General features: G+C 49.3%; 9 protein-coding genes across 9 annotated transcripts; 4 read left to right on the forward strand and 5 right to left on the reverse strand.

Moving 5' to 3' along the window:
• Positions 1–205: 205 nt before the first annotated feature.
• PENARI_c017G09974 (uncharacterized protein) lies at positions 206–1,093 on the reverse strand (the record flags this gene model as incomplete). The annotated part of the gene is made up of 3 exons (XM_022634407.1): positions 206–550; positions 612–853; positions 904–1,093. The coding sequence occupies 3 exons, from the start codon at positions 1,091–1,093 to the stop codon at positions 206–208; spliced, it is 777 nt and encodes a 258-aa protein (XP_022485782.1).
• A 959-nt stretch (positions 1,094–2,052) lies between these two features.
• Positions 2,053–2,360, forward strand: PENARI_c017G10293 (4F5 domain protein; the record flags this gene model as incomplete). The annotated part of the gene is made up of 3 exons (XM_022634411.1): positions 2,053–2,115; positions 2,166–2,250; positions 2,314–2,360. The coding sequence occupies 3 exons, from the start codon at positions 2,053–2,055 to the stop codon at positions 2,358–2,360; spliced, it is 195 nt and encodes a 64-aa protein (XP_022485787.1).
• Positions 2,361–2,941: 581 nt separating this feature from the next.
• Positions 2,942–4,006, reverse strand: PENARI_c017G06189 (uncharacterized protein; the record flags this gene model as incomplete). The annotated part of the gene is made up of 1 exon (XM_022634336.1): positions 2,942–4,006. The coding sequence occupies one exon, from the start codon at positions 4,004–4,006 to the stop codon at positions 2,942–2,944; it is 1,065 nt and encodes a 354-aa protein (XP_022485819.1).
• A 342-nt stretch (positions 4,007–4,348) lies between these two features.
• On the forward strand, positions 4,349–5,135 carry PENARI_c017G08042 (guided entry of tail-anchored proteins factor 1; the record flags this gene model as incomplete). Its single annotated transcript, XM_022634371.1, has 3 exons — positions 4,349–4,435; positions 4,532–4,718; positions 4,807–5,135. The coding sequence occupies 3 exons, from the start codon at positions 4,349–4,351 to the stop codon at positions 5,133–5,135; spliced, it is 603 nt and encodes a 200-aa protein (XP_022485885.1).
• A 1,084-nt stretch (positions 5,136–6,219) lies between these two features.
• On the reverse strand, positions 6,220–7,683 carry PENARI_c017G11825 (RNA-binding protein; the record flags this gene model as incomplete). The annotated part of the gene is made up of 3 exons (XM_022634446.1): positions 6,220–6,904; positions 6,957–7,590; positions 7,650–7,683. 3 exons carry the CDS (start codon positions 7,681–7,683, stop codon positions 6,220–6,222), a joined length of 1,353 nt encoding a protein of 450 aa, XP_022485809.1.
• A 173-nt stretch (positions 7,684–7,856) lies between these two features.
• PENARI_c017G05052 (uncharacterized protein) lies at positions 7,857–8,474 on the forward strand (the record flags this gene model as incomplete). The annotated part of the gene is made up of 4 exons (XM_022634319.1): positions 7,857–7,955; positions 8,002–8,181; positions 8,234–8,312; positions 8,368–8,474. 4 exons carry the CDS (start codon positions 7,857–7,859, stop codon positions 8,472–8,474), a joined length of 465 nt encoding a protein of 154 aa, XP_022485910.1.
• Positions 8,475–8,825: 351 nt separating this feature from the next.
• On the reverse strand, positions 8,826–9,295 carry PENARI_c017G10789 (uncharacterized protein; the record flags this gene model as incomplete). Its single annotated transcript, XM_022634423.1, has 2 exons — positions 8,826–9,101; positions 9,161–9,295. 2 exons carry the CDS (start codon positions 9,293–9,295, stop codon positions 8,826–8,828), a joined length of 411 nt encoding a protein of 136 aa, XP_022485714.1.
• A 2,754-nt stretch (positions 9,296–12,049) lies between these two features.
• Positions 12,050–13,195, forward strand: PENARI_c017G12133 (DUF3431 domain-containing protein; the record flags this gene model as incomplete). The annotated part of the gene is made up of 1 exon (XM_022634455.1): positions 12,050–13,195. One exon carries the CDS (start codon positions 12,050–12,052, stop codon positions 13,193–13,195), a length of 1,146 nt encoding a protein of 381 aa, XP_022485683.1.
• A 149-nt stretch (positions 13,196–13,344) lies between these two features.
• PENARI_c017G04311 (putative sterol carrier protein) lies at positions 13,345–14,793 on the reverse strand (the record flags this gene model as incomplete). The annotated part of the gene is made up of 2 exons (XM_022634305.1): positions 13,345–14,236; positions 14,300–14,793. The coding sequence occupies 2 exons, from the start codon at positions 14,791–14,793 to the stop codon at positions 13,345–13,347; spliced, it is 1,386 nt and encodes a 461-aa protein (XP_022485789.1).
• Between the last annotated feature and the right edge of the window lie 546 nt (positions 14,794–15,339).

Raw genomic sequence — 15,339 nt, forward strand, 5'->3', positions numbered from 1 at the left:
CATGTCTACATTCAGGATAACCTGGATCATTTATAAAGATAATCTCAATTGGCTCCAGCTAAACAGCATCAAATACAAAGAAACAAATACCAGGGGAATCAAACGCCAAACGGCCATCGCAAAAACGCTTGATTATTCAATTCAACGCCAGATCATCCATTCAAAAGAAATCCATTCCATTTTGCAAACAAATTTCAAGTCCAGCTCAAACCATATGGCCCGAGTACAAAGCAGGGTGGTGCGCAAGATCAGGTTCGCGAATCTCCACCGAGTCACGAGAGTACTTGGACGAAGCAGCATCGTTCTCAGCGACCAGCGTTGGGTTCATCGGCTTGGAGATCTTCAGAGGGAAGCGGCCAGTGAAGCGCTGGGTGGCACGCTTCACGGGGTTCGACCGAGTGTACGACGGGAGCATTTCTTCGCGCTTCATGCTCAGGTGGAGGGTGCGGTGGCTGCTTGTTCGGCTCATCACTTTCTGTGGTGCGACTGCGCCGTAGGCTCGGACGTGGCGGGCGCTGACGCCGGCTTTGTAGTCGCTGAAGAGGAAGCTCTGGAAGGATGAGTTAGTACAATGTCAAGAGAATACAGATTGGGGGTTCAGATTCACTTACTGCCAGCACGTTGAGCACACTAACTACCATTGCAAGGACGCCGGCGGAGATGATAATGCGCCAGAAGGCCATTCCGATTGTTTCCTGGGTCATGGCCTTGGTGTTCAAATTGCCTAGAGTCGAGACACCCAGAATCATCATGATACCGGCAAGAGTGTAAAAGCCCGCATCCTGACCGAACATCGGCCAGTGATCATCGAAATAGGCGCGCAGAATAGGAAGCTCGGAGATAATGAGGAAAACTGCCAAACGATTAGTCCAATGTCATGTGTATAGAAGAGAACACTCTTACTGCTAACGATAGCCACCACGGCATGAGTCACAGCCTCGAAGAAAAAGAAGCTGTTCAGCATATTGATCTTGACTAGCATGACCACAGACGCAGCAATGATATCAAGGAAAGCGATAATGTTGAGTACGCGGATGGCGTTCAAAATCACGTACCCTGGACCAGCCAGGGATTCACGCAGTCGGTTCATCATGTTTAAAATCTAAAGCAGCAGTTGAAGTAGAGAAACAGATATAAATTGAGGAGGAGAGTCTTTGGGGTTGGAGAAGAGATTAAAATGGATGGGAAGGAAGCAACCTGACCAGCAGACAGCTTGATATCCCACAATGGAACAAAGCGAGGTCAACTCGAGGGAAGAATGTATAAAAGAAAAAGACGAAGGGGACAATGGAGGTGAACGAGAATATCTACCCTATTGAATGCCGATTGTTGTAGCGCCTTGTCTGCTATGAATAGACTTGAAACTGACACAAAGGACATTTAATTAGAGCTCCCACTGAAGGAGATCGACAGGGTTCTGACTCGATATGGAACCGATGCGATCTATGCAAGCGTTTCATTGTGGTCCAGTTAGAACCATTCAGCGCTGAGAGATCCGGGGTTATAACCCAAAGGGGATTAGAGTCTTGATGCCTTGGGTAATACGATCTCAACTGGCTTTTGAGATAGCTGAAGGAGTGGCTGAGAGTTGTTGGTTTCGACCAGGGTGAAACGACTCCTGGCGGCTGGGGTGGCCACTGCCCTCGGCTACTTCAGCCTTATATTGGGATGTTTTTGCCCAAAAACACATGAATCATACCTATCTGTTAGTTTGATCTAGGAGGATCTCATGATATTTGAAGCAAAAGGTTCATGGGTTCTCAAGTCGAAGCGCCGAAGAAGTCAAAAGGCAAAGTATGAAACCAGGTAACAATCTCCGACCCCAATGGTGGGGAATTAATAGCCGCCCGGCATCTTGAGAACAGGAAACATACCAACCCCGAAGACTAATATATCCAAGCCAGTAGTCCGTGGTTGTACTGTAGTTAGGGCAAGTAAGTATGAGGCTAAGGATCCGGTGGCGGGATCCCAAGCCGAACCCCTCCAAACTTTTTCTCCGTTTCACGATTTCGCGCCCACTCACTCCCTACTTTCCTTATATACCAAGCCATAATGACGCGGGGTAACCAGCGCGACAACGACCGGGCCAAGGCCCAGAAGAAGGCTGCTGCTTCGGTTCGTCTCCCCATGCGCCAGCGTGTCTGACTCTCTAACAACCGCCACAGAAGGGGAAGAACACCCAGTCTGGCAGCCAGTACCAGAAGTCCAAGGAAGACGCTGCTGCCATTATGCGCGAAAAGCAGAGGAAGGGTGTGTATTACAATTACCCGCAAATCTGGTTTGGGTCACAGGGCTAACTTTTTCACCTTACAGCGGACGAGAAGAGGGCTGCAGAGGCAGCAGGAGGAGGGAAAAAGTAATCCGATTCCGATTCTTCGATTCATACCGGCTCCTTTTGCGATTTCTACCGTTCTTGCGATGCGGAACATACCACCTGGCAACCAGACAGTAGACAACAGGCAACTTCGGAATGGCATCGTGGAGATTGGGTCACGGAGGAGCTGGAACTTGGATACGACTTGGAAAAATCATCCACCTATGCCCTACTTGCAAATATTCGGGGCGGGTGTCTAGCGAGGCGTTCATCTGACTCTCATTGGCGTTTATACCAAAGCATACTGTACATCAAAGCGCTAATCAAACGAGACACGACACTGAGAACTTATTGGTGGTTCTGTTATTGGCGATCGTACACCCTTTCACAGTCTACATGATTCACCCACCATATCTAAACCATCATAATTTGAGGCACTGAAGAATGGGCCAAAAGTAGTGAAAACGAGAGATCAAAATAGAGCGAAACCAATGCAGGGAATGATATACGCGCTTCGAGGATAGGTTTCGTGTAGAGTCTGTCCAATACTTTATTAAGGACTGTATACACATTTATGACCCTTGTTGTAGAATATGCCTAGAATACACATATACATAGTTAAGCTGTTTACGAAGTATCATTCTGACCATTTACTGCCCAGTATACCTTCGCCCGGTCCAGCCAGGTCTGCCATGGCTTCTTCTGTAAAGCAGCCTGCGTACTCGGGGAGTCATTGGATACAGTTTCCAGGATACAACATAAACCCATACCATCCGCCACACTTTCAAGGCCGAATTGCTTAACAGCTTGATGGACAAATGTCCAAAGACTCTCGCCCTCCCACCCAACACCAAGCGAAAACGTGAGCACTTTCTCAAGCGCATGCGCTCGCACCGTGTAATCGGGGACACGGCTCAGCTCGTATATCCCAAAACTCCATCCGGAGATATCGCGCGGATTAGCCAGGCACCATTCAATCGTCCGGTTGACAATGTGCAGCGCCGCTTCAGCTTTCCAGTCTGGTTTCCCTGCCATTCTTTGGGCAAGAAGCGCGTTCAACTGTCGCATATAGCTGAACGCATAGTAATTCTTCGGATGCAGTTCTCCCGCACGAAGAATAATCTCCAGTTCACTCCGCTGGAGTTGTAGCATAGCCTCAGCACTCCAGGCCCGTCTTTCGAGTAGATGCCTCAGCACCCAGAGCCGGTGGTACCATAATGTAGGCGACTTGGTATGGCGATGAAGTGGCGAGCATTGGTAACTCGACATGAGCGTGAGCTCAGCTTCTAAGAGTTCTGTTATGGCGGGGGTCTGGTTTGGAATATCCTGGGCGTTCGAAGGCGCCATGGCTGCGCATAATCGACGCTTGCGCCAATTGCAGGCCGTGAGATGTTCACAGTCAAATAACAGCATCACTTCTGTAATTGCTGTAACTGTATTTGTTGACTGGGCTTTTGTGAGGATCGCACTTTGCAAGTCATCTTCTGACATGGGCATTAACGTCTTGAAGAAAAGTGCTCGCGCGACCGTGTACGCCTGCACGAGTGCTTTCTTTGTGATTCCCACTGAGCAGCCATCTTGCAGGAATGTTGCGCCTAGGCTTGGAGGGATGATCTCGATTTCGAGGACTTGGTTTCCTCTAGATGAGAAGATGCGGGCAAGCTCCTGGAATGCATGCTCTGGGTTGGACATTTGATTATTTGTTTTTGGTGCAGAGGACTAGAAGAGGCTATAGTGAGGACCTCATCATATTAAATCCTTTGTTTCTTTGAAATGGACCTCTAATCTGTGGGGACATGGAGAAGTGGTGTAGGCATGCGAAGGCGGAAAGGCCAAGTCCGCTGTTATTTCCACCTTTCCACATTGGACGTCATTTCACTTCAACACCATTTCTTGACAATATTCCTCGGTTTTGCCTGCAACTTAGGCCCGGCTATCCGATTGAGCCGTCGCTTTCCTCCAGGCTATCCCAGCCTGCGCAGTCGCAGTCGCAGTCACCGTCTCCGCATCCTAACTCCTTCAACCCCCGCCACGATGCTATCCCTCGTCTTGACAGTGCTCTTTGTGCACATCGCAATCCACTTGGTCAACACGATCGGTGCGAGTACTATAGACAACCTTGTATGTCACCAATAAGCGCCCGCTTAGGCCCTGCAACTTGCAGCTCCACGGAACACCTACAGATGAACCCAACAACTAACACCTATTCTCTAACAGCTATGGCTCCTATACCTTCGACTGCCTACGCCAACAGCCCGGAAAGCTCGCAAGCAGCAACAGCTAAAGCGCGAGGTCCTCGAACAAAAGCGCGATATGAACAGCGTCAGCTCGCAAGACCAGTTCGCGAAATGGGCGAAACTGCGTAGACGCCATGACAAGACCATGGAGGAATACGAGGCGATGAGTACGTGTTCCATTGCCCTGGCACAGAGGAGACAAGACCATGCTTTTCTCCCGGTTGGTTTAGACTACTAACGCACCCTTCTTCACAGACAAGGCCCTCACCTCGCAGAAAACCTCCTTCGACTGGAGCGTCAAGACCGCTCGCTGGCTCAGCACAAACGGACTGAAAATCTTCCTGCAATTCTGGTACTCCAAGACCCCGGTCTTTGCTCTCCCCGAAGGCTGGTTCCCCTACTACGTTCAATGGATTGTGTCCTTCCCTCGCGCGCCACTGGGCTCTGTGAGTATCCAGGTTTGGAGCAGTGTCTGTGCGGCTGCTATTGCGCTTGTGGGGGAGGTTGTGGGTGCATTTATTGCGCAGGTGGTAGGCCGGAAGGAACCTGTGCCTGTTGGCGCTGAGAGTAAGAAGGCGCAATAAGTAGGATTGTCCTGGCTATCATAATTTATGGGCTTGGTTATGGTGTATTATATGACGGGGAATGCCACGATATTATCATGAATATTGCATTGCATATTGTGTTTTAATCAAATTCAGTTTCTGTTCAGCTCAAGTTCAATTGCTTTTTTCTTTCAATAAAATATACAAGATGTTCATCAGATAAGAAGATAATCGTTTATCGTCAAGGACCCCCTTAGGGAATCTCTGTGCTTGACTCTATGATTGGTATATCATCACGCGAACATAAACCCATGGCAAAGACATGAATATGATAAAAGAGTCCGGCCCCTACGACAGGGCATCTGCAATGAGACAGGATCTCACGGCCGCTTTGCCATAAGCTACAGACTCAAAAAGAAAGACAAAATCAGAACTCCTCGCCTCAAGAATGAGCCCCATTGAGTTACCCTCCACCCACAACCAAACGGAAGCAGATGAAAAGGGCAATCGCATGACTATCCGAACATGACGAAAGGCAACCCAATACAAGGAACCAAATCCTTCCCCTCTCCAACACCCAACACACACCCCATTCTTTCCAGAGACATTGTGACATGTAACCGTCGGGTGGTGCGGAGTGCTGGGAGGGAGTAGGGCAGTCAGCCGCTATCGAATTGCTTCTATGGCGGCGCGTTTCCGCAATGCCTGCTTAGGACTTTGGCGGAACCAAAGCGCAGGGTGTCCGGGGACTTTCTCCCAAAGCAAGTTTGAAAAGGAGTAAATCCTTTTGTGTGTGAGCTTTGAATGCGATTCTTTGAGCGAGGAGTTGGGAGAAGGAAGAGGAGGAGTTTTCTTGGTGGGTTTTTATTGTTGGGTTGGTCAGGTGATGGCGCTAGCCTGGTTGGGACTAAGTAGATCATTTTCAACTTGTTAGTTGGTCTTGAGCATAACTCGAGTTCTTCTTGTATTTGTTGAGTAATAGAATTTCGTTGCTTTGGTGCAATTACACTATTTTGCCATTTTCCGACCAACTGCTTTACTGAATTAGGAAGAATGTTGAAACTAAGAATGCATTGACAGAGGCTATATGAATGAATTACAAACAATTTTTACATGATCCCGTTTACGCCTTGGCCTTGGTCTTGGTGACCTTCTTCGCCTTCTTGGTCTTGGTAGCAGGTGACTTAGCAGCAGGTGACTCTGTAGCAACCTCCTTGGGGGCTTCCTCAGCCTTCTTGCCCTTCTTGGTCTTCTTGGGGGTATCTTCAGTAGGGGCAGGAGCCTCGATAGCCTTGGCAGGCTCCTCGACAGTCTTCTCAGCGGTCTCGGCCTCAGCACCCTCAACAGCCTTGGGGGCCTCCTGCACAGGGACATCGTCAACGCTCTTCAGCTGGGGAAGGTCAATCTCGTAACCCAGAGCCTTGAGCTTATCAGCCTTGGCCTGTCTCTTCTTCTGCTCAGACTCGACACGCTTGGTCCACTGGTCACGGGTCTTGCCCTTCTCAAGGCGCTTCTTCTCGATGCGGTTCCATGGGGTCACCTTGAAGCGGCGATTGGCGCCCTTCCAGATCTCGGGGTGGAGCTGCTCTTTGGGAACAAATTTGCACTTGACGATGTGGCCGTACATGAGGTAGTTGTCCATGGTATCGGCGACGATCTTGGCGACGGTGGTCGAGGAGAATTCAATGAAGGCGTAGTGCTTGGAGCGGCCGGTGAGACGGTTGCGAGAAAGACGGAGACGGGTAATGTCACCGAATTGAGAGAAGTAGGCCTTCATCTGGTGCTCGTAGAAACCGTGGGGAATGCGTCTAAACATATGTTAGATATTGGCATAAACCAAAGGTTAGGATGGAATCTCACCCAATGTAGACAGTGCCGGGCTCCTCAGGAGCACCGTTGGCCTTCTGCTGCTTGGCCAGCTTGCGCTGGGCCTTCTTGGAGTCTGGGATCTTGGGAATGGGCTGGCCCTCTTTGTATCCCTCATCACCGGACTCACCCTCATCATCACTGCTCTCGAAACCCTTGATGAGGGCAGCCGTCTGGTCATCTTCGGCGTCATCCTCAGCCTCGCTCTCCTCAGCGGCAGAGATAACATCCTCGTCCTCCTCTTCAGACTCGACAACGGGCTCGGGCTTTTTGGTCTTGGGGGCGGCCTTCTTAGCAGCCGCCTTCTTGAGGGTAGGCGCAGCCTCGGTCTCCTCCTTCTTGGACTTCTTGTTGGCGGGCTTCTTCTCAGCCTCCTTGTCAGCCTTGGCGGGGGCAGCAGGCGCTTCGGCCTCCTCATCGGTCAGGAAATCTGCAGCGCGCTTACGAGGCTTAACCTCACGGGTAGGCTGGGCCTTGGCCTTGGGAGAGGCAGCGGTCTTGTCAGCCTTGGGCTTTGCGGCATTCTTCTTCGAGATAGACTTAGGAACAGTGTCCTTGGTGGCATCGGCGGCCTTAGCCTCGACCTTCTTGGTTTTTTTGGCGGGCGAGTCGGCGGCGACAGGTGCGGCTGTAACAGCGTTAGCAAGACCAAAACGGATTCCACGAGGTAATTGAATGTTCGCATACCCTTGCGCTTCTTTTCTCTCTTATCAGGGGCCATTTTGACGTTGTGTTGTGTCGAATTGGAGACTGGACGCTTCTCGTTCTTTTGCGGGAAACTTTTTTTTTTCTCTGATTTGCTTGGAAGGCGGTGAGCCACGCCTACCACAGCACTTATCGGCGCCCAGTGTTTACCTCTGCAACCCTTCTTACGAACAGGAATGGGCTGCGAATATGGGGAAGAATAAAAAGGCGAAGACCCTGACACAGGAAGAGATCTGGGACGACTCTGCTCTACTTCAGTCTTGGGATGAAGCTGTTGAGGAATACCAGGTCAGTTCCTTCCGATTCACGTGACCTCTATCTAACTTGATGGCAGCTTTATCACAGCATTCACGCCAAAGGTGAAAATGTTGAAGATGCCTTGAGAGAGGCAGAGGAGTCTGGACTTATTGTCGAGGGTGAAATTATCGAGGCTGAAGTCGAAGTCGATGCCGCCGAGAATGATGCTATTACCGCGAACGAGGATACATCAATGAACATCGATGAACCTGCCCAGGTATGTTAAGTCCTGAATCATGATAATATATGCATCACGCTGACAGTTCCAGGCTTCTCAACCCGTGAATGGCCCTGGCCCTGGAGTCTCTACCACCACCCCACCGATGCCCCATCCCGCTATGGCTAATGGTATGTTCGAACTCCATGATTTGTGAATTATATCGGACTAACTTTTAATCTATAGTTCAAGATGAGGCGTTGAAGAACCTCATGATGTCTTGGTATTATGCTGGATACTACACAGGAGTCTACGAAGGCCAACAGCAGGCAACCCGAGAGAAGCGCTCGTGAACAGCTGTGGCAGCCCTCGGAAACTGCCATCCGACAAGATACTTTTCTCAAGTCGCAACTTTATCACCATTATCACCACATAAGCAGCGGATACCCAGACCAACTTGCTAGATAGCAATGAAAATAATCACTGCAAATTAATGTCAAAACACAACCATCATGTCATTTGCCTATCATGGATATCCCACGAGACGTATCCACTGTCAACAGCGTGAAACAAAATACAAAAAGAAAATAAAACTACTTCAGCCAGTATCCACCATACTTGAATTGATTCATCAGACATTGGTAAAAAAAAAAAAAAAACAGATGCCGACTCTTAACAGCTCGACTCTATCCAGCTTGAACCATTTAAAGACCACCTCCAGCACCACCAAGGAGACCACCGACGAGGGGAAGCTTGCCCAGTGCGTTGGGCTGAGAGGTAGGGTGGTGGGTGTTGGTAGCAGTAGGAGTAACGAAGGTACCAGAGGAAAGCTTCTTGGTAGAAGTAGGCTTGTGATCCGACTTAGTCTCACCAGCGGCAGCATTGCTGTCATTGTCGGTTTCAGCGGGAGCATGCTCAGTCTGGTTCTCCTTGTCGTTACGCTCCTTGTTATCCAGTCCATCCATAAGCCTAGTAGCACTCTGCATGAAATGTGTCAGTGGATGATGCATTTATATTGTTCAGTAGACCATAATCTTACCTTCAATTGGTCAAGGGTACTTTCAAGGCTGAAGCCGTGGCTGGGTGCCTCCTCGTCACGCTTGACGGGCATAGAGAGCGCCAGCGCCGCGAGGACGAGCAGAACGGAGAGGAAAGAGAGGCTGAGACGGGCCATTGTGAGGTTTTGGTTTATTGAAAGATTGATTTATGAGAAGGAATATATGTTCAGAAAGTGTGCCCAAACGAGTGGAAGAGCGAAGATAGATAGTGAACGAGTGATTCTGTTGCTGGGTGGTGGATAGGAGGGAGAAACAAGACCTCTGGCCTGCGGGGGATTATGTGGAATTTATATCTAGCCCCTTTGATCGTGTGAAGGGAATGAGAGGCCAAGGGGGCTCGGATGAAGACCAGAAGGGTCTGTTGTGACGCGTGCCGCCTGTTATCTTGCACCTTCGCATTGTATCCAGTCTGTATTGGGAGTAAACAAAATTTGCAATATTGTATTTGTTCTATAGGCCTTCAACACATGCTCAATGCTCGTCTTGCGCCGGAGAACGATTCTGACTCGTCCCTGCTGGGAGGCTGGTATGGTTCAAACCTGCGACAATTTGGAAGAATAACCATTCCAGTTAAGGATCGCCATGATTGCAATCCAGGGATACTTTGTCGAGAGAAAAGCGAGCAAAAGTAACCAAATGGATGCTGCACTAGCAAGGATTGTAACGCATTCCAAACTATCACGTTTCGTTTCGAATTGCATTGGGGGGCATATACATCCTCGGGAAAGCGTGTATACATGCATGACGGGACTACTCCTGGCCAGTTTCCGTTGTCTTTTAACGGCTGTTCTTCCTCGTGCTATTGATCATGTGCAGGAACCTAAGGCTTAAAGGGATGGAGCAACTTGCAAGTATCACGCAGGGTTGTCGGTCCCTGGCAGGGGCGCAGAGGTATAGATCGTCACTTTGCACATTCCGTAAATATGAAGCATTCTTCGCGTTTTGCACGACATCAGGCGTTTGAAGCAACTATTAAGCCATTCGAAAGAATTATGAACTATGATTGATTACAGGAATGTATCTCCTTCTTTTTGACACGCACAGCCCCATCTGTAGGGAGCGGACGCAACACGAGGGAGGCTCCAGAAGAACATTTGTTCAACTGTGAGGTCTCAGTTTTGGCATTTTTTTGACCTCGAATATCATAGAGATGACGAACAAGACTTCGAAAATGCCAAGGCGATGTCTACAAATTTAGCTAAGCTGCTGGTTAGTGAAGCGCATTGTAAGCCTGATCTCCTGTCTGTAGGAATGAGCAGGCGGGATTGACAGAGATCATCTGCTGCAACGGAAAGTGCCTCAGGGCCGGAACCAACATCAAACGTTCCGGAAGTCCTGGTAAACAATCCAACACTTCCATCCCAACAATGCGCCAAGGGTATCAAAGACAATGAATCCAATCTGCGTGACAAATCGGCAAATTCCAATCAAAACAAGATTCCCGGGCATGGGGATGTTGGCTCAAAAGCGAACCCGACCACCTCTGGCTGAACGTCAGGGGGCGGGATTAGAACGAGCATTCTTCGGTCTGGGTCCCTAACTAAAATTTGTAGATGGAGTGAGAATATTCCATCGACAAGAGTGTGTTGGAGACCGTAATATGTTATGAAGTTGAAGAAGAGAAGATTTGATGGAAGCTGCGCGCAAATTTTATTTGACGGCTAGCGCGGATTATGTCATCTATATCACGTGGCCGTATATAGATGTATGAGCCTCTTTTTCTTTGATATACCACTTGAAATCAAAGTTGTATGTATTCTCGTGGTCATGACTATGATGGGCTAGACTTGTAAAATGTACACATATTTTACTTTAAGTCAATCCGTCCCCGATAAATGAAAAATCGGCCCAGGCTTCATCGACTATAGATTTATGCCCATGACATCACAATATTCTCAGTATTATAGGCATAGAAAGTACTGTATATTGCAGAAGGAATAGCGGAAATATCTTCGCTGTGATATAATCTCATTTGTTGAAATTTGAATGGAATATGATGAATGATGCTAGGAAGCTATTGCCAAGAGCCAACGAGGTGGTTTAAGTCTGATCTCTCCTTCATGAAGGAGAGATCCTATTTAATGTGAAGCATTTCCCCTGAACTATCCTATACATGGTAGGTTGAATGCTGATCATGAGCTTCATGCTTTGGCGAAGCGGGCATTTAATGCCTGGAGATGCCTGAGCAAGCCATGAATCTCAACATCATTTAATGAAGCAATTGGTTGTGTCGGCTGAGATTTGGGATTGGATTCCCCCTCCATCGTTTGCACGGATATATATACTTGGATCGAACTCCAAAATTGAATTTATGATTTTGCTCTATGAATGCCCAAAATATCCTACAACATCTCAGAATGCATACACGATAGTCCGAGAAATACAGCTTATACTGTATGCTCAGCTGGATGGGAGGTAACCCCCTTGTAGCTGAAGCAAAAATCACGACACAAGGGCCAATATAATCAAAATTCTTAAGTTCGAACGTACCGAATTTTTGGAATACAAATTTCAAAGAAGATTGATAGTGTAGCTGGAGCTGTATTTGGCAGCTTCTCAGTTATTGAAAAGGAATCGCATCGAATGTAGCTTTAATCCATGGTAAGCACAGCACTAACGTGGACCCCTTCGGCGTGGATCGGTGGTTGCTGTGCCCATCAGCCCATTGGATATCATTCCCATGTTAAAGCCCGATAGATTTGGATCTAGGGAAGTAAATATAACTCACCAAACGAACGGGGCCCAAACGGCAGACCAGGGGGCGAATGTAGATCCCCGCCTGAGGCAGCAATATGCAAGTCCCGCCTCCTCCGAGCGAACGACAAAAGCCCAAGAACTAACATAATTGCATATAAAAAGCCCGCCACGAAATGCAGAGAAAAGTACAGAGATCATTGACCCAATTAATATTCTTTCTGTGCATCCTCTTCTTCATCCTATACCTCAACCGCCCACAAAGAAACCAAGACAAACTCTTCGCATGGACCAAAGTCCGCTACAAAACAACCTCAGCCATCATCCCTGAAACAAGAGGCATCTGCCCAGGCCTAGCAGGAAGCACCAAACCAGCCCTAGTGGTCTCGCGGGTTGCAGCAGACGGCAACCCATCCTGGCTAGAAAATCTGCGCGCAAAGTACCATGTATGCATATACAATGTCGACGCCCCAACCAACAAAGAAAGCAATCTGTTCCAAGTGCCTGCAAACCGCGGCCACGAAGCAATGACCTACCTAACCTTCCTCATCGACAATTATGACGACATCCCATCCGCCGGTGCAGTCTTCGTCCACGGCTCCCGCTGGGCCTGGCACAATGATGCACCGGACTACGACAACGCCGCGCTGCTCGCGGCTCTGGATGTCCGTCGCGCTCTACAGCCAGCAGGGTATCACAACCTGCGCTGTGACTGGAGTACGGGGACGTGTCCTTCGTCCGTGCCGGCTCAGGGCAGTCTCGAGATGAGGTTGCAGAGTGCCGTTGCGCCGTGGAGTCCGCGCGCGGCATCGGATATGGCACTGCCAAAGGCATTGGCGCATATCTTTGGCGGGGACGTCGACGAGGCGCTTTCATCGCAGATTGAAAGGCAGGTGCATTTGCATCTTGGGCGGAATGATGCCGTGCGCGCGCAGTGTTGTGCGCAGTTTGTTGTTTCGCGCGAGCGTGTGTGGCAGCATACGCGGGCTGAATATGTTGCGCTCCGGCAGTGGTTACTTGATGGGAGTGATGATGGGGTTGCGAGGCGGATGAGGGTTGATGAGAAGGCGGCGCCTGGGGATGATCTTATTGCTGGGCGGGTTTTGTCTTATTTGTGGCATATTTTGTTTGCGCCGTTTGAGGAAGATGGGATTAATTTGATGGCGCTTAATCGGTTTGCTTGTCCTACTGCCGAGGAGTGCTATTGTCGGCTTTATGGGAGGTGCGCTTTGAAGTGTCGTGGTCCGGCCAGTTGTAGTGGGCAGTACCGTGTACCTCATAATTATAAGTTGCCGGCGGATTGGGCTGAGACGCATTCATAGTGGGATTGGGATTGGAGTTCATATAGATTTGGATTATATTGGACGATCTGGACAGTTATATTGGGTTGCATATAAAAGCATTGGGATATCATGTCATTTCAGAACTGGTGTTACGCGCAAATTGTAGCTCGAGCGATGCTATCAACCATCTAAAATCTGGCAAGTACCCGTCCCTCGGTATCAGCTGAAGCAGAAAGATTATACTCAGAGTTATACTTCTTGCTCACGACAGACTTGGCCTGCTCAGCCGTGAAACCCTTGGCCTCTACAGCCGGGTTGTACCCAAGACCATTGAGCTTACCAACAACATCAGAAGGCACAGCAGCAGCAACCTTGCCATCGGCACGCTTGTACACAGTCACAACGACCGCACCACCAAGACCAAGGTTGTGCTGCAAAGCCGAGGACGTACCATCAACAAGACGGTTATTCGCCCAGCCACGCAGGTGCCAAACCAACTCTGCACACTGAGCAATACCAGTAGCGCCAAGAGGGTGACCCTTAGAGATCAGACCGCCAGACGGGTTAATAACCATCTTACCGCCGTAAGTGATATCACCCCGGCGGACCATCTCATGAGCCTTACCAGGCTCACACAGCTCAAGAGCATCAATAGTAATCATCTCGTTGGCCGAAAAGCAGTCATGCAATTCGCAAACCTTGATATCCTTAACATTGACACCAGCCTCGGCTACAGCGGTGCGGCACGCTTGGCGCGACATACCAAAGCCCATCAGGTCGATCGAGCTGCGGTTGAAGACCGTGGCGGTATCGGTAGCGAGGGTCTGACCAGCGATCAGAATAGCCTGCTCCTTGAGATGGGGACGTGCATCCAGGAACTCCTGTGAGACCACGACTGCGGCGGCACCGCCGTCAGAGGTCGGGCAGCATTGCAGCTTTGTCAGGGGCTCGTGGATCATAGGCGCCTTCATCACTTGCTCGAGGGAATATTCGGTTTGGAATTGCGAGTAGGGGTTACGCTTGGAGTGCTCGTGGTTGACGCGGGCGATTTCGGCGAAGTCTTCATTCTTAGCTCCGTACCTATCACCATATTAACACTGTTCCCTGTATATTGTGATAAACCACGGCACCGTGGTCACTCACTTCTCCTTGTATTCGACACCCGCATTACCGAACATCTGCGCCGCACCGGGCGCATTGGTCACACCGCGCGTCTCGGCCATCATCATTCCAAACAGACTCGTGGGATTCTCACGGTCATTGTACATCGATTGCAAGCTACCAGGGTTCATCTTCTCAAACCCAACAACAAGCACACAGTCTGCAGCACCATATGAGACCATCTGGCGGGCCATAGCCAGACCGGTCGACCCGGTCGAGCAGTTGTTGTTGACATTGTAGATAGGGATACTGGTCTGACCGAATTGGTAGAAGACGCGCTGGCCACAGGTGCTATCGCCGTAGACATAGCACGCAACGCCTTGGTCAACGTCATCGTAGTTGATTTTGGCGTCTAGCATGGCCTTGATGCCGGCCTCGTAGCCTAGCTCGTGGTAGTCCACCTTGCCGCGAGGCTTGATGAACTTGGTCATGCCTACGCCTAGGACATAGGCGGGGCTTGCTTGCTTTTTACCCATGCTATAGTGTGTTTTGTTAGTAGCGAGGTACGGGAGTGTTAGCAAGGGGCTTGACAGATGTATAAATAAGAGTTAGCTGGGGACGTGTGAAATTGCGGGGAGGGACCGAGGTCCCGAGGACCCCGGCATTGGCATTGGCACAAATCTGCATAACTCAGTTCCGCCTTTGCATTCTGGGGTGTGAATCGGCTCTCTTTTGAAGATCAAGTTCTTGAATTCTGATAACCCGCAGCATGTGGATTTCCTCCGATCGTATCTTCTCACGTGAATGCTCTGTACCCGGATTAACGTGCAAACTGCATGTGCTAGCATTATAACTTAATCTACAGGGCATTTAGCACAATATTCCAGAGAACATGAGAATAATAATATTGAGACATCTATTTATCTCCCAGGCTACCTTATAGATTCATGGCTACGACCATTCATATGCCCTCGGATGAAGCAGCTTAACCTCATGATTATATGAACGCTAGGAATAACCTCTTATATCCTCATTTCTTACGAAATTAATGAAGCCCGAGAATAAAGTGAGGAATAGGGGAG

The sequence above is a fragment of the Penicillium arizonense genome (assembly GCF_001773325.1).
Source record: "Penicillium arizonense strain CBS 141311 chromosome Unknown PENARI_contig017, whole genome shotgun sequence".
Taxonomy (NCBI): Eukaryota; Fungi; Ascomycota; class Eurotiomycetes; order Eurotiales; family Aspergillaceae; genus Penicillium; species Penicillium arizonense.